General features: G+C 40.3%; 1 protein-coding gene across 1 annotated transcript in view; it reads left to right on the forward strand.

Moving 5' to 3' along the window:
* LOC126175159 (nucleolar protein 56) overlaps window positions 1-27,250 on the forward strand; it is a 78,824-nt gene that overhangs the window by 36,845 nt on the left and 14,729 nt on the right. The window contains exons 6-8 of the mRNA XM_049921742.1: window positions 19,367-19,619; window positions 24,833-24,981; window positions 25,186-25,316. Of these exons, the coding sequence (XP_049777699.1) occupies window positions 19,367-19,619; window positions 24,833-24,981; window positions 25,186-25,316 (533 nt within the window). The remainder of the gene's footprint in view (window positions 1-19,366; window positions 19,620-24,832; window positions 24,982-25,185; window positions 25,317-27,250) is intronic.

The raw sequence follows: 27,250 nt of genomic DNA on the forward strand, positions 1-27,250 counted from the left end.
CTGCTGTGGTGGTTGTGGATTTTGTGTCTATCTTGGCTAGAATAATGTGTTCATTATGCTCTTGATAGAAGTTTATCTGCATTCCTATTTCTTTATCATCATTGAGCCTACTCCTGCATTACCCCTATTTGACTTTGTATGTATAACCTTGTATTCACCTGACCAGAAGTCCTCTTCCTCCTGCCATTGAACTTCATTAATTCCCACTATATCTAGATTCAACATATCCATTTCCCTTTTTAAATTTTCTAAGCTACCTACTCAATTAAGGGATCTGACATTCCAACCTCCAATCCGTAGAACGCCAGTTTTATTTTTCCTGATAATGACATGCTCATGAGTAGAAGAAATAAAATAAACAAAAAGGAACTGCTTACGTTAATTTTATCTTCATCGTCTTTTTTGTGTACTTAGACTTTCGTCTGTGGTATAACTATTTTTAATCATCATCATTGTTGTCATCCTAACAGGACTGCTGTGAAACATATATGTTCAGTGTCACAAATATTTGGCGAATATGTTGTGATTTCTTAGGTTGTTGTTATGGCGGAACATGAGAGCACAGCTGATTTTTCCTGAACACACAGCTGTTTGCACTTCTATTCTGACATGAGAAGTTTACAATGTCTCTTGCCTCTGACCATATTATCAGCCTGGCACTATCTAGTTCGTTGTGTAGAACCGGCAGCTGACGAACCCCCTATCACTTTCGTCTTATCTTATGGTGAGTGTCAACAACATTGCTGCACAAATTATGTATGCTAATAACCCCAATCTAGACTTCAGCAATTCATGCTTAATTGAGTATTTGTCCAATTTTAAAATCAATTTGATTCAGAGTGAATGGATTCAGGCAAACTACAGTTTAAATGTGGTAGATGTTCGTAAAAAGCCAAAGTACCCAATATATATTTGCATGTTTTGCAGTATGACAAAGTGTGCTGCTCACCACTCCCCTTACTGGACCAGCATAGTTTCCCCCTCCAATCCTTCCATACTGCTGTGCTTGAGCAATAGTGAAACACGGTCGGTAATATCTTGTAGGGTGCAGGTCATACTTAACAACCAAAACTAATACATAAATAAAAGCTCTCAATTGTGATTTAGTCCAGTTCTCGAACTTTCGCTTGTCCTGCAATCATCTAGTGATGTCGGATGCTACTATATCCACAATAGGTCTTTCCTCTGTAATTTGCAGTCCGTTTAATGTTATTTATTTCATATGTTAGACATTTAATTCTGGATTAGTTTTCTTTCTCAGTTCATCTTAATGTCACCGTCTTGTTCTAAATCTAATTAAAAGCTGGTGACATTTTTCCCCAGTATTCTAATACTGGGGCATGCAGCTTTACTGTATGATTAAATGATGATGACGTCCTCTTGGGTAAAATATTCCGGAGGTAAAATAGTCCCCCATTCGGATCTTAGGGCGGGGACTACTCAAGAAGACGTCGTTATCAGGAGAAAGAAAACTGGTGTTCTACGGATCTGAGCGTGGAATGTCACGTCCCTTAATCGGGCAGGTAGGTTAGAAAATTTGAAAAAGGGAAATGGATAGGTTATAGTTAGATATAGTGGGAATTGGTGAAGTTCAGTGGCAGGAGGAACAGGACTTTTGGTCAGGTGAATACAGGGTTATAAATACAAAATCAAATAGGAGTAATGCAGGAGTAGGTTTAATAATGAATAAAAAAAAATAGGAGTACAGGTAAGCTACTACAAACAGCATAGTGAACGCATTATTGTGGCCAAGATAGACACGAAGCCCACGCCTGCTACAATAGTACAAGTTTATATGCCAACTAGCTCTGCAGATGACGAAGAAATTGTTGAAATGTATGATGAGATAAAAGAAATTATTCAGGTAGTGAAGGGAGACGAAAATTTAGTAGTCATGGGTGACTGGAATCCGAGAGTAGAAAAAGGGAGAGAAGGAAACATAGTAGGTGAATATGGATTGGGGCTAAGAAATGAAAGAGGAAGCCGCCTGGTAGAATTTTGCCCAGAGCTTAACTTAATCATAGCTAATACGTGGTTCAAGAATCATGAAAGAAGGTTGTATACATGGAAGAACCCTGGAGATATTAAAAGGTATCAGATAGATTATATAATGGTAAGACAGAGATTTAGGAACCAGATTTTAAATTGTAAGACATTTCCAGGAGCAGATGTGGACTCTGTCCACAATCTATTGGTTATGAACTGTAGATTGAAACTGAAGAAACTGCAAAAAGGTGGGAATTTAAGGAGATGGGACCTGGATAAACTGAAACAACCAGAGGTTCTACAGTGTTTCAGGGAGAGCATAAGGGAACAATTGACAGGAATGGGGGAAAGAAATACAGTAGAAGAAGAATGGGTAGCTTTGAGGGATGAGATAGTGAAGGCAGCAGAGGATCAGATAGGTAAAAAGATGAGGGCTAGTAGAAACCCTTGGGTAACAGAAGATATATTGAATTTAATTGATAAAAGGAGAAAATATAAAAATTCAGTAAATGAAGCAGGCAAAAAGGAATACAAACGTCTCAAAAATGAGATCGACAGGAAGTGCAAAATGGCTAAGCAGGGATGGCTAGAGGACAAATGTAAGGATGTAGAGGCTTATCTCACTAGGTGTAAGATAGATACTGCCTACAGGAAAATTAAAGAGATCTTTGGAGAAAAGAGAACCACTTGTATGAATATCAAGAGCTCAGATGGAAAACCAGTTCTAAGCAAAGAAGGGAAAGCAGAAAGGTGGATGGAGTATATAGAGGGTCTATACAAGGGTGATGTACTTGAGGACAATATTATGGAAATGGAAGAGGATGTAGATGAAGATGAAATGGGAGATATGATACTGCGTGAAGAGTTTGACAGAGCACTGAAAGACCTAAGCCGAAACAAGGCCCCCGGAGTAGACAACATAGACAACATTCCATTAGAACTACTGACGGCCTTGGGAGAGCCGGTCCTGACAAAACTCTACCATCTGGTGAGCAAAATGTATGAGACAGGCGAAATACCCTCAGATTGCAAGAAGAATATAATAATTCCAGTTCCAAAGAAAGCAGGTGTCGACAGATGTGAAAATTACCGAACTATCAGTTTAATAAGTCACAGCTGCAAAATACTGACACGAATTCTTTACAAATGAATGGAAAAACTGATAGAAGCCGACCTCGGGGAAGATCAGTTTGGATTCCGTAAAAATGTTGGAACACGTGAGGCTATACTGACTCTACGACATATCTTAGAAGAAAGATTAAGGAAAGGCAAACCTACATTTCTATCATTTGTAGACTTAGAGAAAGCTATTGACAATGTATTTGTATAGAGTGTAGCCATGTATGGAAGTGAAACATGGACGATAAATAGTTTAGACAAGAAGAGAATAGAAGCTTTCGAAATGTGGTGCTACAGAAGAATGCTGAAGATTAGATGGGTAGATCACATAACTAATGAGGAGGTATTGAATAGAATTGGGGAGAAGAGGAGCTTGTGGCGCAGCTTGACTAGAAGAAGGGATCGGTTGGTAGGACATGTTCTGAGACATCGAGGGATCACCAATTTAGTATTGGAGGGCAGTGTGGAGGGTAAAAATCATAGAGGGAGGCCAAGAGATGAATACACTAAGCAGATTCAGAAGGATGTAGGTTGCAGTAGGTACTGGGAGATGGAGAAGCTTGCACAGGATAGAGTAGCATGGAGAGCTGCATCAAACCAGTCTCAGGACTGAAGACCACAACAACAACATTCTAATACGTGAGCAGGGACCGAATTTCTTATATACGACCCACTTTGTCAATTGTTCCAGTTTCTCATAACCAAACAAGAGTACTGACTTGGGTTCAGAATCAAGTAATCATTTTTGATAAACAAGATGAATGTTAGCTTTACTTAAAAAGCTGCATAAAGGCTAATTCACACTGACACTGTCCGTCACGTCACACCAGCTGTCATGTCAAATGTATTCACACTATCCATCATGGCATGCCTCATTGAGTCAATTCAAGTCATGTGATCTCGGCTCCCATGGCTGCCCCCCCCCCCCCCCCCCCCCCCACACACACACACACACACACACACACACACACACACACACAGAGCAGTTGCGATATTATTAGTTAATTGTCAGCTGTTTGTATGCGTGAAGTTCACATACACAGTGTGGTAGCTTATACATGTGGATATTTGAATCCATAAATGACATTTTACATTTTACTAGACTCGGATGGTTTGGAGCTTGCAGGGATATCTTGTATAATAGAGAGGGAACACAGAAGTGCAAAACAACACAAAAAGAGTGTGGATCCAAAAAATACCGTTACATGGTACAGAAAGAGAGTTTCATACACTATACGGGGAGCTCAAGGAAGAAGAATCTTCATTTTATATTTTAGTAAGTTGAAACATCAGTTTTTCTAGTTGTAATGTCAAATTGCAACCAGAATTATAAAAAGAAACGCAGTGCTGTGAGCTGCCATTCTATCCTGTGAAAAATTGGTTTGTTTAAGGTTCAGTTTTGTTGTTAGCCCAGTGCAAATTTTTGTGCAGTTATACCTCCCTCAATACCTTTCCCTTCAAGACTTATAGGTTTTCTTTACATCTTATGTTTGGATTTTGAGCCTTATTTGTACTGGGGCTAGCTAGTGAAACTACATAAATATTGACCACTACTGCTTGCAAAACTGTTTCACGCACAATCCAGAGAGCTACTTAACAATAAATAAGCCTACCACAAACACAAATGTAAACAAACAACTTGCAGTGTCTGAAGGGTTCATCCCATTTCTTTATGAAATGCTACAAGTACCTGACAACATAAAGGATATTCCATGTACTGATCAGTCTGATTGTACCCACAGTACTTTTTTCACTTCAAGTTCCAGCCATATTGCAATCCATCTCATTGTAAAATATTAAATATGGTATCAGGATGTATAAAAATACACTTTATAAATGCATTAGAGGACAAGTAAATTAGTACACTCATGCCATACTAATCAGACTGCTGTCTCACTGCTTCAGTTAGCCTTTTATCATTTCTCATAAATTTTAACAAAAGAAATAACAAAACAAAACAGTTTTATAACCAGTAATGAACTAAAAACAACTGATATTAACCATTAAAACCACAACTAAATGAAGTGTGGCTATCTGCACGTGGCCATATATCGGGAGTAAATGAGTATGGGGGTCACGTGATCAACAACAGATGGATGTTGTCAGCCGTCAACACTTTCTCGCTGAGAAACCTTAACGGTGCCATGTCATGATGTGGCAGGACGGGACTGCCAGTGTTGATGCCAGCATTTGAAATGCATTGTAGAATGTTTTGATGGGACAAGACATTACAACCAACATTAATATGAAACGTCAATAGCCAACGCTTCATCTATAAACATAAGATGACACCTATATTAATGTATTAAACGAAGTAAAAACTTTGAACTCAGCAGCAATTAGTTCAATCTGAAAATACAGGGTGTACATAGAGTGCGAGAACACTTTCAATTATTTAATGCACAAGAACCACACATTGTACGGATATCATACATATGTCATTTTGAAGAGAAACCCTGAAAGTCCCCCCCTCCCCCCCCCCCCCCCCCCATGTATACTGCCACACTGTAGTGTGGTAATTTGCCAATAGTCAGCGCTAGTCACAAACATGGCAAGTTCAGGTGCGGAGTGAGCTTTCTGTGTGTTGGAGTTTGACAAAAACAAGGGTGCTACAGCTGTTCACTGGATGTTTAGAACCAAGTACAATAATCGGGATAAAAATCATCAACACGAATGCATTGAATTTGAGCATGATTCCCCAAAGGTAAATGTTTTTGGTGCCTTGTCATATTGAAAACTGTACGGGCCATTCTTCTTTGCCGAGAGCACTGTCACTGGATGTTCCTACTTGGACATTTTGCAACAGTGGCTGACGCGTCAAATGCAATTGGATTCTCCGTTTCAGCAGGATGGGGCTCCACCCCCTTTTCATTGTGAATTTCGTGGGTACCTGAACACGGAGCTGCCCCATTGATGAATCAGCCGTGCTACAGAAGGGGACAGCTGTTTCATGAAATGGTCTCCCCGATCACCAGATCTCATTATGTCATTATGTCTGAACACAAAATATGTTCCATGATTCTACAACAAATCGATGTCAGTGAAATTGGCCGGTAATTATGTGCATCTGATTTTCTATCCTTTTTTTAGATTATGACTTTTTTCTGTGGGGACACATTAAAGTTCTGGTGTAAGTACCACCTTTATCATGTGATGTAGCAGAGTTCTGGGAGAGAATACAGGAAGTGACTGCCACAGTCGACAATGCCATGCTGGGACGGACATGCAAGAATTCGATTACCGTATTGACGTCTGCCAGGTCACTCATGGTTTGCATATAAAATGTTTGTAAAAACTTTCAGAGTTTCACTTCAAATTGCAATATGTATGACATCTGTACAATGTTTAGTTCTTGTGGAATAAATAATGGGAAGTGTTCCCAGACTTATGTACACCCTGTATAAGATGACCCCACATTTTTCAAATAAAGAATTTGGGGAAAAAATGTCATCTTGTAATTGGGTAAGTATCTACATATACATATATATTCTGCTAGCCACCAAGCGGTGTGTGGCGGAGGGCACAATTTGCGCCAAAGTCATATTCCTCCCCCCATCCCCCCACCCTCCCCCTATTGTATATCCTGCACAAAGAGGGCCAGCTGTGTCTCGCATGACTGCTGTTTCCTAAAACCGCGCTGGTTTCTGCAGATGAGCTTCTCAGAGTCTAGAAAGGTCATTATGTCTGAACACAAAATATGTTCCATGATTCTATAACAAATCAATGTCAGTGAAATTGGCCGGTAATTATGTGCATCCGAATTTCTATCCTTTTTTTAGATTGTTATGACCTGGGTATGCTACATTTCACGTAAGGACAGTGAAAGTAAGAGTAATGAGGGCTCATGCCGAGGCATGTAGGCGGTATTTTTCCCTTGCTCTATTTGCGAATGTAACAAAAAGGGAATGGCTAGTAGTGGTACAAAGTGTCCTCTACCGCATATCATATGGTGCCATATGCAGAATCTATGTAGGTGTATATTTTGTTATGAAATATCAAGTTCAGAATATTAGATCTGATCATTATTCTGGTAGACCTGCCATAGCTGAGCTACAAACCATGGTGTTTGAGTAATCAAGACTGGTTATCTTATTAGCTGAAGTTGAAAATACCTGGATTTAGCTAACATTATAACCAGTTTTATTTTTCATTTCTGGAAAGAAAATAACGAAAAAAACTGAAGTTTTTGTGTTTTAATATTTGGGTAATTGTCACATTTTAAGGTGCACATAGGTAATATAGTGGGTGTAATATGTCAGAGATGATATACACAAATCTTCTTGGCATTAAAAAAGGTTTTGTCCTAAATTCACTGTCTGTCAAAACCAGGGAAGCAACCAGAAGGAAGGAGGAAACAAAATAAACTTCACGGATTGAGAGGATATGTGATTACAAAATCGAGTCAGATGTACAAAAAACTTTGCAGTATGATGTTGTACCCCTCTGATACTTTTGAAAAGGAAGTTGTAAGCCATAATATCCTCTCATGAGGCAAGCAAACCCACAACTGTTGTAAGTGGTCCTTGATTTTTGCGGGTGTTTGCACTGGGACGGAGTTGACATCTGAGCTGGTCCCACATGTTCAACTGGGGACAGATCTGAAGATCTTAGCCACAGGTGATCACCACCACCACCACCACATGGATGGTTCATAGAAATAGATGCCATGTATCGATGTGTTTTGTCTTGTTGAAAAGTGGCACTACCGTACTACTGGATGATGGGTAACATATGACAATGCAGGATGTCCATGACATACTGTTGTGACATCAGACTTCCTTAAGGGGGGGCGGCAATCAATTTGTATCTCTGTTCTGTCAATGGTATGCAGTGCTATTTCACCCTTTGAATAGGTACACTTTTTGAAGAACTCTGTGTTAAAACAGTGAAATTTTTACTGAATGTATAGAACATACATGCCTACATTTACAAGTAAAATGAACAAAGTACCTGTTGTGGATTTGAAGAAATTTTTTTTATTCTTCTACTAATAAAATTTAACATTTTTTTAATACATAAATTATTATAAAACAGTGTGTTGGGTTGGTGGTTCTCAATTTGCTTGTCATAACTTATAACCATTCTCAGTGCAAATTGACCAAATTTCTTATTTCCCCGGTTAGTTTAGAAAATAATGTTACCTGAAAGTTAAAAACAATGTAGTTTTGAGAAAAATTAATTTAAAGTTTAGTATTGCTATTTTAGTATAGTTACTCTCGAGAATTACTTACCACTAATATTTTCCTGCACCATATGGAGCATCATGTGAATAATACTTGTCCTTTCTTCTTCTATTGGTCCCTCATCTTTACTGTCTAATTCTTTCATGCATTTTAAATTAGCAATTTCTGCTTTGTGGAGTCTCTATTTTTCTATTTGCACATAGGATTTTTTAGTATTTCCACTAGATTGTGTGCTCATTACTTCCAAAACATGCAGTTTTCTTGTTCCACCATCATTGAAGCATAAAATACTGTCATGAACACCAAATTTGAGGGCTGTAGTCTGAATAAATACAGCTTTTGGTAACTGGGTCCAAATAACAGAATTCACATATTCATTTAAATTTTACATTTTCCTGTCAAGACATTTCACCAACAAAGCATCTTTACTAAGTTTTCTAAATATAGGTTTTCAGCTAGGTTGTGTATTGGGCACTGACTTTCTACCATCGCCATTTGTTAAGTGGTGATCCTCCACCACTTTGGGCTCATTGTCCTCAACCTAACATGGTTCATCCCCTTTTTTAACAATTGGTTTTCTGAGTAATTGGCTGTTTTAGCGAAGGACGCACAGGCTGTTGACCGCGTTTTACTTTTTATTCAGTGAAGCTGTATGGTGAAGGACATTTAATCTACAGTTCAGGACCTCCATTACCTCTGTAGCACATTTTATGGACCATTCTCCAAGTCCCTCTTTTTAGCTGTCTTTCCTTCTGTCGATTGGGCGTAACTTGTAGTCGCTTTTAACTCCTTTTTCGTCTTCATGTTTTATGGTTCTGACATGGACGCATATAACCTTAGTCGTTTTTGCACCCTAAACAAAACGAACAATAAATACAAGTTTAATTTTATTCATTACTGCTGCAGTAAAGAATGTTTGTGGTCATATGTTATGCTTCTCCTATACTTGCATTGGGACAATGACAGTACTGAGGATTTTCATTTGTGGAAAGCTTATGGAAAAAGCTGTATGGCTTTTTTCATATTTTCTAAATTCCCAGCAGTTCTTCTTATGGACAAGCCATAATAATTTTTTAATCTGTCTAGTTCAACATTTGTCAGGTAACCTTTACAGTGCTCGAAAACAGTAACAAACATGATCAGAATGATGAGTAGGTGCAGGATAGGAAACTCTGACACGATAAAACAATAGAAGCAGGAAATAATGTGCAAGAAATAAAAGAAACCTGTGCATTATCTTTGCATGGTGTAAAAAAGTAAGTGCGGCATTTAAATGCCATATCGCACACAGCATCAGGGAAACCATCGTAACTCATGAAAAAATGTATTTATATGAAACAAAAACTGTTTTATGCAGGAAATATTGGGCATTTTCAAATACACAAGTATCTAAAAATTGATTTTTTGAGTCCACTTGTCTTCCGTCTCCCCTTAAATTACTACCAGCCACAATATGAAGTCATACCCAATGGCACCAGGAGTAACGCTGCTGTGCTTCTCCAAACCATTGGAAAACTGGGACCACTCCTCAGGTCACCTCTGTACTTGCTGATGATGGTCGTCTGGAGTAGTTTGGAACCTCGGTTTATTGCTGAACACGTAATCCCATTCATCAGCAATCCGTGTTTCCTGGTTGTGGCACCACTCTAAATACAGCCGTATGTGTTGTAGTGTTAACGGCAGTGTACCCATGGGATGGCATTCCCTAGTCCAGCTACTGCTAGTCTCTAACAAATGTTGCAGAATGTTGTAGGAAATTCATTGCCTATGCTCAGATGGCAATCGTAGATGTGGTTACGATGTGCTTGATGCACAAATGTTGATCATCCCTTACAGTGACCAGACGCTGTCATCTGGAACCTTCACAATGAGAAGTACATATGCCCTCACATTCCCATGCAGCCACTGACGCATTGTAATGTCCTATAGTTCTGGATTTTGCACAGTTTGACCAGCAACCCAAATGGAGGCTCATTTACTATCTACGCTAGGTTGTCTGTGCCAGAACACCTGTTGGTGTTGACTCGCCGATCTTTCAAAGTGCCACCGCGCAGTTACGCACGTCCTCTACATGCGGCGCTGTCTGCCAGCTATGTAGCACCACGCCACCTAAGCGGCCAGCCAGCCAGCGGCCGCTAGCTTGGACTCAGTTATGATTTGACTGTTAAAGTGTACACACGTCTTACTCTGTTTACTTGATCTGTGACTTTCATGTATTGCGTCTTCCTTGAAATATATTTGTTGAACTTGAAGTTATTACAGTTGGTACCAATTGAGGTCATTCAACTTGTATCAAAACAGCGACTGTTGACATGTTGCGTTACTGCTTTTTAGAAAGTAAACATACAATAGTTTGTCATCGGGCCTGCTGCAGATAGCTGCCTATCCTGATTTTTACAGACTCTGCATGTCTCTGACCTTCACATTCTATAATGTGGTGTGCACATCCAACACCTTGTTACCTACTCATGGTTTCACCATCATTCAACCAGTTTCCATAGATTCTGTCTACTGTAGTATGCAAACAGCCAACCAGCTTTGCGTTTTCCAGATGCTCGTTCCCAGGCACTGAACCATAGTGACCTGCCCATCGTCAAAATTGCCTAGGTCATTGCATTTCCTCTTTTGTGGCATGTATCATTGGTAGAATAATTCCCACTTTTATACTTTCCCCACTTCATTACATACCTGCAGTGCACAGGTGGCATTCAGTCTTGCTATAGGCAGTGGGCATAACATTTCAGCTCATCACTGTATTCAGTAGGGCTTTTGAATCTTAGATGTATTACATTCTCAGTTAATTAAACCTTGAATGACCAAATCATTGTTATCAGTACAAGTAATGATGCTGCTAAATCATCAAATAATCATGGCCTCCTACTTTCTTGTAGTAAATTTACAGGTGATTCTTTCAGTTATACAGGATTTTATGTGATATTCCCCTGTACATTAACTAAGCAAAAATTATTTAACACACACAGTTCAAATGTCTCAATAACAATAACACCATCAGTGCATCCAGTTACTATGTGTCGTACATGTAGCCAAAATAAAACTAGCCTGGAAATTGCACACCAAGCAGATGTTAACAATACAAATCAGTTGTTCAGTGTAATGATAAGTATTTGTTATTCCTAATGGCACATGCTCTGCAAGTTTATATACCCATACAGACTGAACTGAACCAGGTCTCCCTTGAGCAAAAGAAAAATTGAGTACGCGAATGTCCTGACCCGATTTCGTCAGATATTACTGCAGAACTGAAAATTCCGAGGGTGGCTTGGAAGCTTTAACTAGAGCACAGCAAGAAATTTGTAAGAATGAAGATGCAGGTTCTCTTTTTTAATATACCAGGTGGTTATCATTAAACTGAAGGCATTCAGCCAGGTGCATTGGGGCTGTGTAAATCACAGGATCCTGAAACATTGTGGGCATATTCAGTAATTGCTGTGTTCGTGGACTATGCTGGAAAAAAATGATGGTTCCACTATCTGTCACCAGGTGAAAATATGATGGTGTAAGCAGATCGAATATGAAATGTTTCCTGTTTTGACAACAGTGTGCTGTTTGTCACATGGCAACACATTTTGATTTCTTTAATGAAATGATATTGGTGTAAAGGGTTAAGAAGGTCAAGTTTTCCATATAAAATGCGATGGCTGTTGAGAAGAGAGACAGTGCACTGCTGGTAAAGTGGTTTCATCAGAGCCACAGCAATAGCAGCACTGCATTGTGGGAACATCACAGAAAAGAACAGCTGTGAAGAGGCCCCATGTCAATAAATGAGCTAAAGATTATGGTCAAGAAATTTGAAGAAACAGGTGAATTATGTGGTGCAGCAGAGAGAGAAAGGTGGCCCATTTTCATGTCAGTTGTTGATGAAGCTGCTATAGCTGTACATCTACATCTACATCTACATTTATACTCCGCAAGCCACCCAACGGTGTGTGGCGGAGGGCACTTTACGTGCCACTGTCATTATCTCCCTTTCCTGTTCCAGTCGCGTATGGTTCGCGGGAAGAACGACTGTCTGAAAGCCTCTGTGCGCGCTCTAATCTCTCTAATTTTACATTCGTGATCTCCTCGGGAGGTATAAGTAGGGGGAAGCAATATATTCGATACCTCATCCAGAAACGCACCCTCTCGAAACCTGGCGAGCAAGCTACACCGCGATGCAGAGCGCCTCTCTTGCAGAGTCTGCCACTTGAGTTTGTTAAACATCTCCGTAACGCTATCACGGTTACCAAATAACCCTGTGACGAAACGCGCCGCTCTTCTTTGGATCTTCTCTATCTCCTCCGTCAACCCGATCTGGTACGGATCCCACACTGATGAGCAATACTCAAGTATAGGTCGAACGAGTGTTTTGTAAGCCACCTCCTTTGTTGATGGACTACATTTTCTAAGGACTCTCCCAATGAATCTCAACCTGGTACCCCGCCTTACCAACAATTAATTTTATATGATCATTCCACTTCAAATCGTTCCGCACGCATACTCCCAGATATTTTACAGAAGTAACTGCTACCAGTGTTTGTTCCGCTATCATATAATCATACAATAAAGGATCCTTCTTTCTATGTATTCGCAATACATTACATTTGTCTATGTTAAGGGTCAGTTGCCACTCCCTGCACCAAGTGCCTATCCGCTGCAGATCTTCCTGCATTTTGCTACAATTTTCTAATGCTGCAACTTCTCTGTATACTACAGCATCATCCGCGAAAAGCCGCATGGAACTTCCGACACTATCTACTAGGTCATTTATATATATTGTGAAAAGCAATGGTCCCATAACACTCCCCTGTGGCACGCCAGAGGTTACTTTAACGTCTGTAGATGTCTCTCCATTGAGAACAACATGCTGTGTTCTGTTTGCTAAAAACTCTTCAATCCAGCCACACAGCTGGTCTGATATTCCGTAGGCTCTTACTTTGTTTATCAGACGACAGTGCGGAACTGTATCGAACGCCTTCCGGAAGTCAAGGAAAATGGCATCTACCTGGGAGCCTGTATCTAATATTTTCTGGGTTTCATGAACAAATAATGCGAGTTGGGTTTCACACGATCGCTGTTTCCGGAATCCATGTTGATTCCTACATAGTAGATTCTGAGTTTCCAAAAACGACATGATACTCGAGCAAAAAACATGTTCTAAAATTCTACAACAGATCGACGTCAGAGATATAGGTCTATAGTTTTGCGCATCTGCTCGACGACCCTTCTTGAAGACTGGGACTACCTGTGCTCTTTTCCAATCATTTGGAACCTTCTGTTCCTCTAGAGATTTGCGGTACACGGCTGTTAGAAGGGGGGCAAGTTCTTTCGCGTACTCTGTGTAGAATCGAATTGGTATCCCGTCAGGTCCAGTGGACTTTCCTCTGTTGAGTGATTCCAGTTGCTTTTCTATTCCTTGGACACTTATTTCAATGTCAGCCATTTTTTCGTTGGTGCGAGGATTTAGAGAAGGAACTGCAGTGCGGTCTTCCTCTGTGAAACAGCTTTGGAAAAAGGTGTTTAGTATTTCAGCTTTACGCTTGTCATCCTCTGTTTCAATGCCATCATCATCCCAGAGTGTCTGGACATGATGTTTCGAGCCACTTACTGATTTAACGTAAGACCAGAACTTCCTAGGATTTTCTGTCAAGTCGGTACCTAGTATTTTACTTTCGAATTCACTGAACGCTTCACGCATAGCCCTCCTTACGCTAACTTTGACATCGTTTAGCTTCTGTTTGTCTGAGAGGTTTTGGCTGCGTTTAAACTTGGAGTGAAGCTCTCTTTGCTTTCGCAGTAGTTTCCTAACTTTGTTGTTGTACCACGGTGGGTTTTTCCCGTCCCTCACAGTTTTGCTCGGCACGTACCTGTCTAAAACGCATTTAACGGTTGCCTTGAACTTTTTCCATAAACACTCAACATTGTCAGTGTCGGAACAGAAATTTTCGTTTTGATCTGTTAGGTAGTCTGAAATCTGCCTTCTATTACTCTTGCTAAACAGATAAACCTTCCTCCCTTTTTTTATATTCCTATTAACTTCCATATTCAGGGATGCTGCAACGGCCTTATGATCACTGATTCCCTGTTCTGCACTTACAGAGTCGAATAGTTCGGGTCTGTTTGTTATCAGTAGGTCCAAGATGTTATCTCCACGAGTCGGTTCTCTGTTTAATTGCTCGAGGTAATTTTCGGATAGTGCACTCAGTATAATGTCACTCGATGCTCTGTCCCTACCACCCGTCCTAAACATCTGAGTGTCCCAGTCTATATCTGGTAAATTGAAATCTCCACCTAAGACCATAACATGCTGAGAAAATTTATGTGAAATGTATTCCAAATTTTCTCTCAGTTGTTCTGCCACTAATGCTGCTGAGTCGGGGGGTCGGTAAAAGGAGCCAATTATTAACCTTGCTCGGTTGTTGAGTGTAACCTCCACCCATAATAATTCACAGGAACTATCCACTTCTACTTCACTACAGGATAAACTACTACTAACAGCGACGAACACTCCGCCACCGGTTGCATGCAATCTATCCTTTCTAAACACCGTCTGTGCCTTTGTAAAAATTTCGGCAGAATTTATCTCTGGCTTCAGCCAGCTTTCTGTACCTATAACGATTTCAGCTTCGGTGCTTTCTATCAGCGCTTGAAGTTCCGGTACTTTACCAACGCAGCTTCGACAGTTTACAATTACAATACCGATTGCTGCTTGGTCCCCGCATGTCCTGACTTTGCCCCGCACCCGTTGAGGCTGTTGCCCTTTCTGCACTTGCCCGAGGCCATCTAACCTAAAAAACCGCCCAGCCCACGCCACACAACCCCTGCTACCCGTGTAGCCGCTTGTTGCGTGTAGTGGACTCCTGACCTATCCAGCGGAACCCGAAACCCCACCACCCTATGGCGCAAGTCGAGGAATCTGCAGCCCACATGGTCGCAGAACCGTCTCAACCTCTGATTCAGACCCTCCACTCGGCTCTGTACCAAAGGTCCGCAGTCAGTCCTGTCGACGATGCTGCAGATGGTGAGCTCTGCTTTCATCCCGCTAGCGAGACTGGCAGTCTTCACCAAATCAGATAGCCGCCGGAAGCCAGAGAGGATTTCCTCCGATCCATAGCGACACACATCATTGGTGCCGACATGAGCGACCACCTGCAGATGGGTGCACCCTGTACCCTTCATGGCATCCGGAAGGACCCTTTCCACATCTGGAATGACTCCCCCCGGTATGCACACGGAGTGCACTTTGGTTTTCTTCCCCTCCCTTGCTGCCATATCCCTAAGGGGCCCCATTACGCGCCTCACGTTGGAGCTCCCAACTACCAGTAAGCCCACCCTCTGCGACTGCCCGGATCTTGCAGACTGAGGGGCAACCTCTGGAACAGGACAAGCAGCCATGTCAGGCTGAAGATCAGTATCAGCCTGAGACAGAGCCTGAAACCGGTTCGTCAGACAAACTGGAGAGGCCTTCCGTTCAGCCCTCCGGAATGTCTTTCGCCCCCTGCCACACCTTGAGACGACCTCCCACTCTACCACAGGTGAGGGATCAGCCTCAATGCGGGCAGTATCCCGGGCAACCACAGTCGTAGTCCGATCGGGGGATGCGTGGGACGAGCTGGCCGTCCCCGACAAACCCCCATCCGGACCCCCACAGTGATGCCCATTGGCAACAGCCTCAAGCTGTGTGACCGAAGCCAACACTGCCTGAAGCTGGGAGCGAAGGGATGCCAACTCAGCCTGCATCCGAACACAGCAGTTGCAGTCCCTATCCAACAGTAGCACTGTAGCCAACAGTGCAGCACATGCCTCAAAATCTGAATCTGCAGCCAGTGCTAAAGCTTGTGACAGGAATTGTCTTTCCCCTGGCCAACAGTTTCAAAAGAGTTTGCACCGCATTTTACACTGGTATCCCTACAGGATTCAGAATGTACACCAAATGAAGCCCCAAGGCAGACGACAATATCATAACATTGCTCTTGTTATGTGGCATGCATGGAAATGGACGACTTGGCCAGGGAATATTCTTTTTACAGGTAAGGCACATTTTAGTCTGCATGGTGCTGTAAATGCTCAGAAGTCTCTTATATGTGATTTTACTTCACCCCATGTTGAACATGTACGTTCATTGCATCAGCTTACTGGCTGCGTGGTGTGGTTTCACAAGCTCCTTCATTCTTGAGCCATTTTTGGCCTTTTAAGTGTGCAGTGACATCTGCATGTTATAAGGACATCCTTGTGCAACACGCGACTCCCAACTTTTCAAGAAAACAGCTACACCAACACCACCATTTTTTGTGCAAGATGGGGCAACACCACAATTTGCTTTCCAGGTGAAATATTTGCTTCAATAACCTTGCAATAATGGCCAGATCATCTCTAGATGCTTTCAAGATGTGTGGCCTTCCAGTTCACCTGACCTAAATCCATATGATTGTGCAGATATAGAAATATCATGTCGATCAGGGATGTATCCAGGCTCTTTCTGATCTGAAGGGGATGGTATACACCAACGTATTGCTCTGATCTCACCAAATATGTTGCAAGCAGATGTCAATCGTGCCATGCCAAGGATGCAACAAGTTGCTGAATCAGAGGCCCTATGAACACATGTTGTAACTTGTGAACATATATCCTAATACATGTGCCAGAATCACTGTTATCATGTGCCTGACCATTCCTCCCCTTTTCCTGCATTTACATCATTTTCAGACTGCTTACTGCACCATATTTTCATCTGGTGCCAGAAAGGGGAACACTCTTTTCCAGCATACTCTGTGAATACACTGATAGTGAACATACTTACGGTGTTTCAGCATACTGCAATGTATAAAGCTCACACTGCAGCACCTAGAACACCATCAGTTAAATTATAACCACCAGGTACCTTCACTGTCATTTTACTCCCACAGCTAACTAGAATTATGATTTTGTTGGATTTTATTGCAGGCTATTGTTCACTCGAGTAATGTTTTCTGGTGTTTCTATTTGTTTTGAATAGTTTTCTAATAACTTTTTGAGTTTTAGATTTTGTTGTCACAAAATGCCAGATCCTCTTTTCAGATCAAATTCATTTCGGCTATCCCATATGTGGTAGAAATGCAATGAGTTTTTACCACGCACTTTCCATTCCATCAGTCACAGGTATGTAATGTACTGAGTTTTATGAAATTTGCAGACCACCTGGAGAGTCTTATTTATCATCATTGTTGCTAAATATATTTCCTTGATTCAGCTTCTTCAAACACCTGTGTCAGTCACACTGCAGGTCTATTGTTTGTTGCGGTAGTAGATGCTGATATTGTGGCACATGCCATAGAGATGCAGACTACAGGATAATGTCTTCTAGCTCAGCTAATAGAATACAAATCTTACAGTTACAGATATGGGATAACCACCAAATTATCCATAAGGAAAAAGTACTATAAAATGAGGGGTTGGGGGGAGGGGGGGCAGTTGTTCCTGTGATTTACACACAAAGAATGCATGCGGATGTAGCTTCCAGACACTGTTTCTGTGTGGTGTTTTTACCTCTTCATTTACAGAATCAAGATACATGATACAGCTCACAAGTAATTTTAAAGAACATTGTTTCACCAGGCTGTGTTTTAATTTAATTTAATTTTCACTACTAGTTTTGGGCTCTGCCAATTCTCAGGTGCATGACAGATGTGCATACTGTGTGCATGTTTCGTCAAAAAATCACGTGGCATGCATATTTGTGCACAGCACTGTCATTAACAGTTATCATCTTTTAAGTTTATTACAAATCACAAATTATTTAGAGTAAAAGAGATGACTCACCGAAAGGCATAAGCGCTTCGTCATAGATAGGTACAAAAAATAAAAGCTACAGAGCTTGGTTAGCTTTTTGAAATGAACTTCCTTTTTCTAACTGTAGGAAAAACACATTACACATGCGCACGCACAAGCACAAGCAGATGCAGATGCACATGCTAGCATGCGTGCGTTCACACAAGCCTGTCTCCCTGTAGAAAAAAGAAGAGCATTCTGGAAGCTGGTCAAGCTCCACAGGTGTGTGTGTGTGTGTGTGTGTGTGTGTGTGTGTGTGTGTGTGTGTGTGTGTCCTACAGCTATAAAAATGAAGAGCATTCCTAAAGCTAGCCAAGCTTTGTACCTTTTGTTTGTTTCTGCCTTTCGGTGAGTCGTGTCCTTTGTTCCTATGTACTTCGTGATTTTCAACCAGAACTTGCCGCACACTATATACACTTGTTCATGTACCTGAGACATGTGCATGACTTTGTGGGAAATTTTTTAATTAGTGCCCCAAACTAGCAGAGGAAATAAAATAATGTGAAACACAGCCTGGTGGAATAATGTCGTTCACCAAATCCTGTTGAGGCTGTGGTGCCTACCGAGAAGAAATTGATCACTAGTAATTGTGTGAACTTACATGTGAACGATATTGTTACAGCGGAGTAATGATTTGAGAATTCTTGCACTGTTTCTGAGAAGAGCGTGAGTATTGCTGATATATCCTAAGTAATGCATTGTTTCATTTGCACAGTAAGTAAACAGTATTTTCATAAAAAATAGGAATACTTAAATTGTCAAGATTACATAGATAGTTAAAGATAAATTGTTGTTACATATGCTTGTTAATCATTAGTGTAATTGCTACTCAACTAAACTGATGAAATATGTGACAGCTGGTTTTAATTTTTTTGATACGTGGAAAGGCAACTAGCTGGTGGAAGAAGCTTCCGATCTACAGTGAGCAAGAAATTGCCAGTGAAACAAGTCCTACAATAGGTTGAAAATGTAACATTTGCTACCAATAAGCATAAATATTATACTTACTAGTCTGCATCCACTGTGTACTGGGATGAAAATTTAATTTAATACTTATCGAGAAGTACTCCATATGATTCTCTATTCATTTTCATTTTTCTAAGGAAGCTAAGGCATATAGTTGTCTCCTACTTTGAGCTTTATTTATACGCACATGGGCACGTGCCGATCGATACTATTGTTGTTCAAGGAATTGTGAAATGGTATACATAAGTGTGTCTTTCCCGGATGTTTCAAAATGCTATCTTACAAGCAGAAATTTTATTATTTTTTAGGTATGGATATATCTCCTGTTGATCTAATGAACATTGAGCTGTTTGCTGCAAGAGTTGTCGCATTGTCTGATTATCGCAAGCAGCTTGCTAGTTATCTCCATACTAAAATGGAAAGTGTAGCTCCAAATCTAGCTACTCTTGTTGGTGACCAAGTTGGTGCACGCCTCATATCACATGCAGGATCCCTCACAAATCTTGCCAAGTTTCCAGCCTCTACAGTACAAATACTTGGTGCAGAAAAAGCCTTATTCAGGTATTTAAGAATGTTTTAAAAAATCAGTTAGTACAAACTTATATGAAATTATTATTCTCAGCCAAATAATATGTATGACTTATGATGATGTATTACTTTTTTTGTTGGTTCAGTTTTAAATTTTGTGAAACATGTCAACCTTTAGGAGGTATGTTCTCAAAGACAAGTATTTACTTCATATGTATTATTTATAAATTTTGTGTATTGGAAAATTATTCATATTAATGAGTATTAGTATCATTTAATGCGTAACCTATATAGCCCATATTGAGCTCCCATTATCGTTTCATTGTTCCTTTAATTCTCCTGTTATTTGAAGTCGTAGTTATTCTACTGGAGATTCCACCACTTCAAAAAGAATTCTATCCAGACAAAACTCCATTTTAATGTAATGATGATCTCCTTTACAATCTGTTCTAAAGCTCAATCAAATCTCTCCAATTAATCTCTGGAAAGGCAACCAAAAATTAAGGTCTGCAATAAATAGATACATACTTGACTACAGTAGAAAAACTGGAAAGGGGAGGTGGGAGGTAGAAGTCCATTACAGTAGGGAATTAATAATGTGGAATGGTATGGCCGAATTGTTCCAAAAGTATGAGTAACTTGCTTGCATGTGGAGTGACTCCATGTATAGTATAAAAATGTAATGAAGAGGAAAAACCTCTTGTCGGACGATTTATCAAATATCACCATTTACTTTCCAAAGTAAAATATGGGTCTGCCTTTTCTAGAACTAACACTTATTTGTTTTCATCTAAATGTGTTTCAATACTATTTGTGGAATTGCTAGCGGGTTTTGTATTTACTCCAGATATTACATATTCTGATTCCTTTACTTTTTTCATGTGGCACTAAAGTAAGAAATAGAGCAAAATAGCATATGTTCAGTCTGATTGTTAGTAAAATAACATAACTTGCTGATAGTAAATGGATGCTTAACAAATAAACTCATTTAGAAACTGACCAGGCCAGAATGGGCCTTTGAATTTCTTACAGTAGTTTCTGGACCCCCCATGAACCATGGACCTTGCCGTTGGTGGGGAGGCTTGCGTGCCTCAGCGATACAGATGGCCGTACCATAGGTGCAACCACAACGGAGGGGTATCTGTTGAGAGGCCAGACAAACATGTGGTTCCTGAAGAGGGGCAGCAGCCTTTTCAGTAGTTGCAGGGGCAACAGTCTGGATGATTGACTGATCTGGCCTTGTAACATTATCCAAAACACCCTTGCTGTGCTGGTACTGTGAACGGCTGAAAGCAAGGGGAAACTACAGCCATAATTTTTCCCGAGGACATGCAGCTCTACTGTATGATTAAATGATGATGGCGTCCTCTTGGGTAAAATATTCCGGAGGTAAAATAGTCCCCCATTCGGATCTCCGGGCGGGGACTACTCAGGAGGACGTCGTTATCAGGAGAAAGAAAACTGGCGTTCTACGGATCGGAGCGTGGAATGTCAGATCCCTTAATCGGGCAGGTAGGTTAGAAAATTTAAAAAGGGAAATGGATAGGTTAAAGTTAGATATAGTGGGAATTAGTGAAGTTCGGTGGCAGGAGGAACAAGACTTTTGGTCAGGTGATTACAGGGTTATAAATACAAAATCAAATAGGGGTAATGCAGGAGTAGGTTTAATAATGAATAAAAAAATAGGAGTGCAGGTTAGCTACCACAAACAGCATAGTGAACGCATTATTGTGCCCAAGATAGACACAAAGCCCATGCCTACTACAGTAGTACAAGTTTATATGCCAACTACCTCTGCAGATGATGAAGAAATAGATGAAATTTATGACGAGATAAAAGAAATTATTCAGGTAGTGAAGGGAGACGAAAATTTAATAGTCATGGGTGACTGGAATTCGTCAGTAGGAAAAGGGAGAGAAGGAAACATAGTAGGTGAATATGGATTGGGGGGGAAGGAATGAAAGAGGAAGCCACCTTGTAGAATTTTGCACAGAGCATAACTTAATCATAGCCAACACTTAGTTCAAGAATCATAAAAGAAGGTTGTATACCTGGAAGAATCCTGGAGACACTAAAAGGTATCAGATAGATTATATAATGGTAAGACAGAGATTTAGGAACCAGGTTTTAAATTGTAAGACATTTCCTGGGGCAGATGTGGATTCTGACCACAATCTATTGGTTATGAACTGCAGATTGAAACTGGAGAAACTGCAAAAAGGTGGGAATTTAAGGAGATGGGATCTGGATAAACTAAAAGAACCAGAGGTTGTAGAGAGTTTCAGGGAGAGCATAAGGGAACAATTGACAGGAATGGGGGAAAGAAATACAGTAGAAGAAGAATGAGTAGCTCTGAGGGATGAAGTAGTGAAGGCAGCAAAGGATCAAGTAGGTAAAAAGATGAGGGCTAGTAGAAACCCGTGGGTAACAGAAGAAATATTGAATTTAATTGATGAAAGGAGAAAATATAAAAATGCAGTAAATGAAGCAGGCAAAAAGGAATACAAACGTCTCAAAAATGATATCGACAGGAAGTGCAAAATGGCTAAGCAGGGATGGCTAGAGGACAAATGTAAGGATGTAGTGTCATATATCACTAGGGGTAAGATAGATACTGACTACAGGAAAATTAAAGAGACCTTTGGAGAGAAGAGAACCACTTGTATGAATATCAAGAGCTCAGATGGAAACCCAGTTCTAAGCAAAGAAGGGAAGGCAGAAAGGTGGAAGGAGTATATAGAGGGTCTATACAAGGGTGATGTACTTGAGGACAATATTATAGAAATGGAAGAGAATGTAGATGAAGATGAAATGGGAGATGCGATACTGCGTGAAGAGTTTGACAGAGCATTGAAAGACCTGAGTCGAAACAAGGCCCCGGGAGTAGACAACATTCCATTTGAACTACTGATGGCCTCCGGAGAGCCAGTCATGACAAAACTCTACCATCTGGTGAGCACGATGTATGAGACAGGCGAAATACCCACAGACTTCAAGAAGAATATAATAATTCCAATCCCAAAGAAAGCAGGTGTTGACAGATGTGAAAATTACCGAACTATCAGTTTAATAAGTCACAGCTGCAAAATACTAACGCGAATTCTTTACAGACAAATGGAAAAACTGGTAGAAGCCGACCTCGGGGAAGATCAGTTTGGATTCCGTAGAAATGTTGGAACACGTGAGGCAATACTGACCTTACGACTTATCTTAGAACAAAGATTAAGGAAAGGCAAACCTACATTACTAGCATTTGTAGACTTAGAGAAAGCTTTTTGACAATGTTAACTGGAATACTCTCTTTCAAATTCTGAAGGTGGCAGGGGTAAAATACAGGGAGCGAAAGGCTATTTACAGTTTGTACAGAAACCAGATGGCAGTTAAGAGTCGAGGGGCATGAAAGGGAAGCAGTGGTTGGGAAGGGAGTGAGACAGGGTTGTAGCCTCTCCCCGGTGCTATTCAGTCTGTATATTGAGCAAGCAGTAAAGGAAACAAAAGAAAAATTCGGAGTAGGTATTAAAATTCATGGAGAAGAAGTAAAAACTTTGAGGTTCGCCGATGACATTGTAATTATGTCAGAGACAGCAAAGGACTTGGAAGAGCAGTTGAACTGAATGGACAGTGTCTTGAAAGGAGGATATAAGATGAACATAAACAAAAGTAAAACGAGGATAACGGAATGTAGTCAAATTAAGTCGGGTGATGTTGAGGGAATTAGATTAGTAAATGAGACACTTAAAGTAGTAAAGGAGTTTTGCTATTTAGGGAGTAAAATAACCGATGATGGTCGAAGTAGAGAGGATATAAAATGGCAATGGCAAGGAAAGCGTTTCTCAAGAAGAGGAATTTGTTAACATCGAGTATAGATTTAAGTGTCAGGAAGTCGTTTCTGAAAATATTTGTATGGAGTGTAGCCATGTATGGAAGTGAAACATGGACGATAACTAGTTTGGACAAGAAGAGAATAGAAGCTTTCGAAATGTGGTGCTACAGAAGAATGCTGAAGATAAGGTGGGTAGATCACGTAACTAATGAGGAGGTATTGAATAGGATTCGGGAGAAGAGAAGTTTGTGGCACAACTTGACTTGAAGAAGGGATCGGTTGGTAGGACATGTTTTGAGGCATCAAGGGATCACAAATTTAGCATTGGAGGGCAGTGTGGAGGGTAAAAATCGTAGAGGGAGACCAAGAGATGAATACACTAAGGAGATTCAGAAGGATGTAGGTTGCAGTAGATACTGGGAGATGAAGAAGCTTGCACAGGATAGAGTAGCATGGAGAGCTGCATCAAACCAGTCTCAGGACTGAAGACCACAACAACAACAGTTTCTGGTGTTGAACAAACAGCATTAATAGTTTTACTATTTCATGTCACCATTTTTGGTAGAATCCTGTGTCTATCAGATGAGGATAACTGTGTCTCTATTAAAACACTATGCAGATATCCAGGTAATTAACCCACAGGCAAACTTTCTCAATCATCCACCTGCAGTCAAGTTGGCCTAAGAAGATCCATGACAGCTGGTAGTGCTGTTGCCAGCTTTCATATCTGTAAAACACAAACTGCTGCAGGCTAAAGCAATAGGCTTCTATGGAGGTGCAACAACACTGAGGCATTGCCATAGAGACATTGACAAAGTCCTGTTACATGATTGGTTGAGGTAGGCACATGAAGCTGCCACACTCGTCCCACTGCAGCTGTAAGGGATCTTCTTATGCCTACCAGAGTATAACTGAATATGCTGTGAAGTTTAACTAGCAGATATTACAGTGCTCGTTTATTGTGTTTTTGTATCGTGTGTTTAATTCTTGGACCATTAAGTGGAAAATTAGTGTGTGAGCATTTATGTCAATACACTTCATTCTCCCCCTCAGAAATAGGTATTTACATTTTCAAATGTGTTCAGGGTTTTTATCTAAAATCAGTACAATGGTTTGATTCACATCTTATCATTATATCCTGAGTGGTGGGTATTTTGTAGTAATCTTAAGGGGGGCAGAATACAGTTTAATTTCCCTTCAGCAACAAGGTCATCAGAGACATGGAGTAAACATCGTTTTTGTTCATGTGCCATATATACCAGACTTTTGTACCCTCCTCTTTAAAGTGAATAACCCAGTTGTGTGAAACTCATTTCTAGACTCATTATATGTTGTTTGTTAGAAAGTTATTTTTCTTGTGAAGTTACCATTTTCCATTTGCATGGTGTAAGAAAAGTAAATCTTCCCTGTTTGTGTTGTACAGGGCACTCAAAACTCGAGGTAATACTCCGAAGTACGGCCTACTATTTCATTCAACATTTATTGGTCGTGCTGGGCTGAAAAACAAAGGCCGAATTTCCCGATACCTGGCCAATAAATGTGCGATTGCATCTCGAATAGATTGTTTCTCAGGTGAGATAATGTATTTATCATCAAAACATGTTAATTTACATGTTGTATAAAGAACGTAACTCTGAAATCAAGATTAAAAGTAAAGTTGTAGTATAATAGATGGTTCATCTTCTTGGTGGTCATCAGAGGGCAGTAGTTAGTCTTTTTGCATATCATAGTTATGTTAACTTTGTTACATGTTAAAAATATGTTTATTTTCCATAGAAAAACCAACGAACATATTCGGTGAAAAATTAAAGCAGCAAGTGGAGGAAAGACTTACATTTTATGAATCTGGTGAGCTGCCACGAAAAAATATAGAAGTAATGCAAGAAGCTATGCAGGAAGTTGCACAGGTAACAAATAACAGTTGAGGAGATTTTCTTCAGAATTATTCTAATACTTTCCTGTTCATAAACTTTTAGCCCTCAAGCAGGTGCACCTATGTATAAAGTGTGCTAACCACAAATAACATATGAAGCTGATATCTGTACAGATATCATTGGTCAACTTGCAGCTCTCGAAAAATGAAGTTGTAATGAAATCTAGACCTTTCGCTGCTTACAGGTGTTGATATTTACATTTCCATCTTGTACCATTCCATTGTTTCACAATTGAAAGTCCATGCCTATTCCTTCATTATTGCTTCAGCTAACACAGTGATATGTTGTGTTGTCATATGCGCAAGTGAGCAGAAGTAATATAAAATAAACGATAAGCTGGACAAGAAAAAATTTATGATCCTTGCAAGAAAATTACCCAAATGATGAGCTGGAAGCAAAATCCCACAATGAAACACTTGTCTAAGAGTTAATTAGTAATCGAATAAGCAGTTTCCTGAGATCTGATGCAACTGTGCTGTTTTATGGATTGAGTCATTACTGTGGGATAACACTCATACGTGGCAACAGAGTAATATAATGAAAGTTTATTTTATTATTTTTTACCTAAACCACGCTTTAGCTCATAAAATTACATTTTATTTTATCATTGTTTAACTAAACTAAGATTAAACTGTAACATGAAGAGAGCCATTCTTTACAAGTGTACAAAGTATGCCGTGCACCCACTTGTGTTACAAAAAATGACATGCCTGCTCAAACAACTGCAAATTGTAAGTTGCTACAGAATTGTTAAGGCTTTCATGACCACTTGTTGACAAATTGTCTGTTGGTATCTGCCTCGGATTCTTCGGCTGATGTTTATTTGATATGCTTCACCTTCCAATGCTGGTGGTGGACTGGAGACGAGCTCGCGGCCACATGTTATGTGTATCTGGCACGCCAAGATCCAAGGGCTTTTCCAAGGTCATACCTGCTGCAGTTCTCCCCGTGCTACCTGCAATGGTAACTGTTACATAAGAAGTCACAGAAGCAAACACTCGGCAAAGTGACACATCAGTAAAAGAAATGTCAGATACAGCCTTGCTGCCATACATTTGCAGAGTGGCTGACAGAATCAGCCATATATTGTGCAGCACGGTTAAAGACTATTTATAAACCAACAAAGATGATCAAAGTGTATCTCAGATCGGCAAAGGACAAAAGGGATCCACTTGCAATGTTGTACATGTGGAAAAGTCTATTTTGGAATGACTAGATGATTAATCTTCTCCAGGATCACTGAAAATAAGCAGCATTGCAGGTTGTAGCAGGTAGAGAAATTGGTTGTGGCAGAGCAAGCGCTGTCTGAGACCAACAGCACAGTGAAATTCTTGCGGCAGAGAACAGCTATTGCACCCGCTTCTTCAGTGAAGCTGTAGAAATGCACTGACATGACAGTAGCTTCAACAAAAAAGAAGAAAGCCTCCAGATGAATGGATCCTGGGTTTCCATGCTGGAGAGAACGACTGAGCCAGGTAGAACCGGGGAGAACCGAAGTGGGAATAACAACAGAAAAGCCTTTGGACATTGGCGCGCCAGGTATATATGATCTGTGACTGCGAGCTTGACTCCAGTCCACCACCAGCAATTGAGGGTGAAGCTTTGAGCACTTGAGCCGCTCATGCAGGTGAAACGTCAGAAAAAGTATCAAACAAACATCGGCCAAAAATCCGAGACAGCAGCCAACAGGCAGTGTGTAAATTGTTGGTTTCATATGATTGTAAATTATGATACTTGAAAGAGTATATTTTACAGCTTAATTAAGAAAGTTGAAACTTAAATAAATGGTGGCAACTATTCATTCACAACCGTTACAAAAAGAGTTAAATGTTTGCCCCTGTTATTGTCCTTCAAAGTAGTCACCAGTGATGTAAAGAACACGTTGCCAGCGATGTGGAAGGTGTAGT

The sequence above is a fragment of the Schistocerca cancellata genome, chromosome 3 (assembly GCF_023864275.1).
Source record: "Schistocerca cancellata isolate TAMUIC-IGC-003103 chromosome 3, iqSchCanc2.1, whole genome shotgun sequence".
Taxonomy (NCBI): domain Eukaryota; kingdom Metazoa; phylum Arthropoda; class Insecta; order Orthoptera; family Acrididae; genus Schistocerca; species Schistocerca cancellata.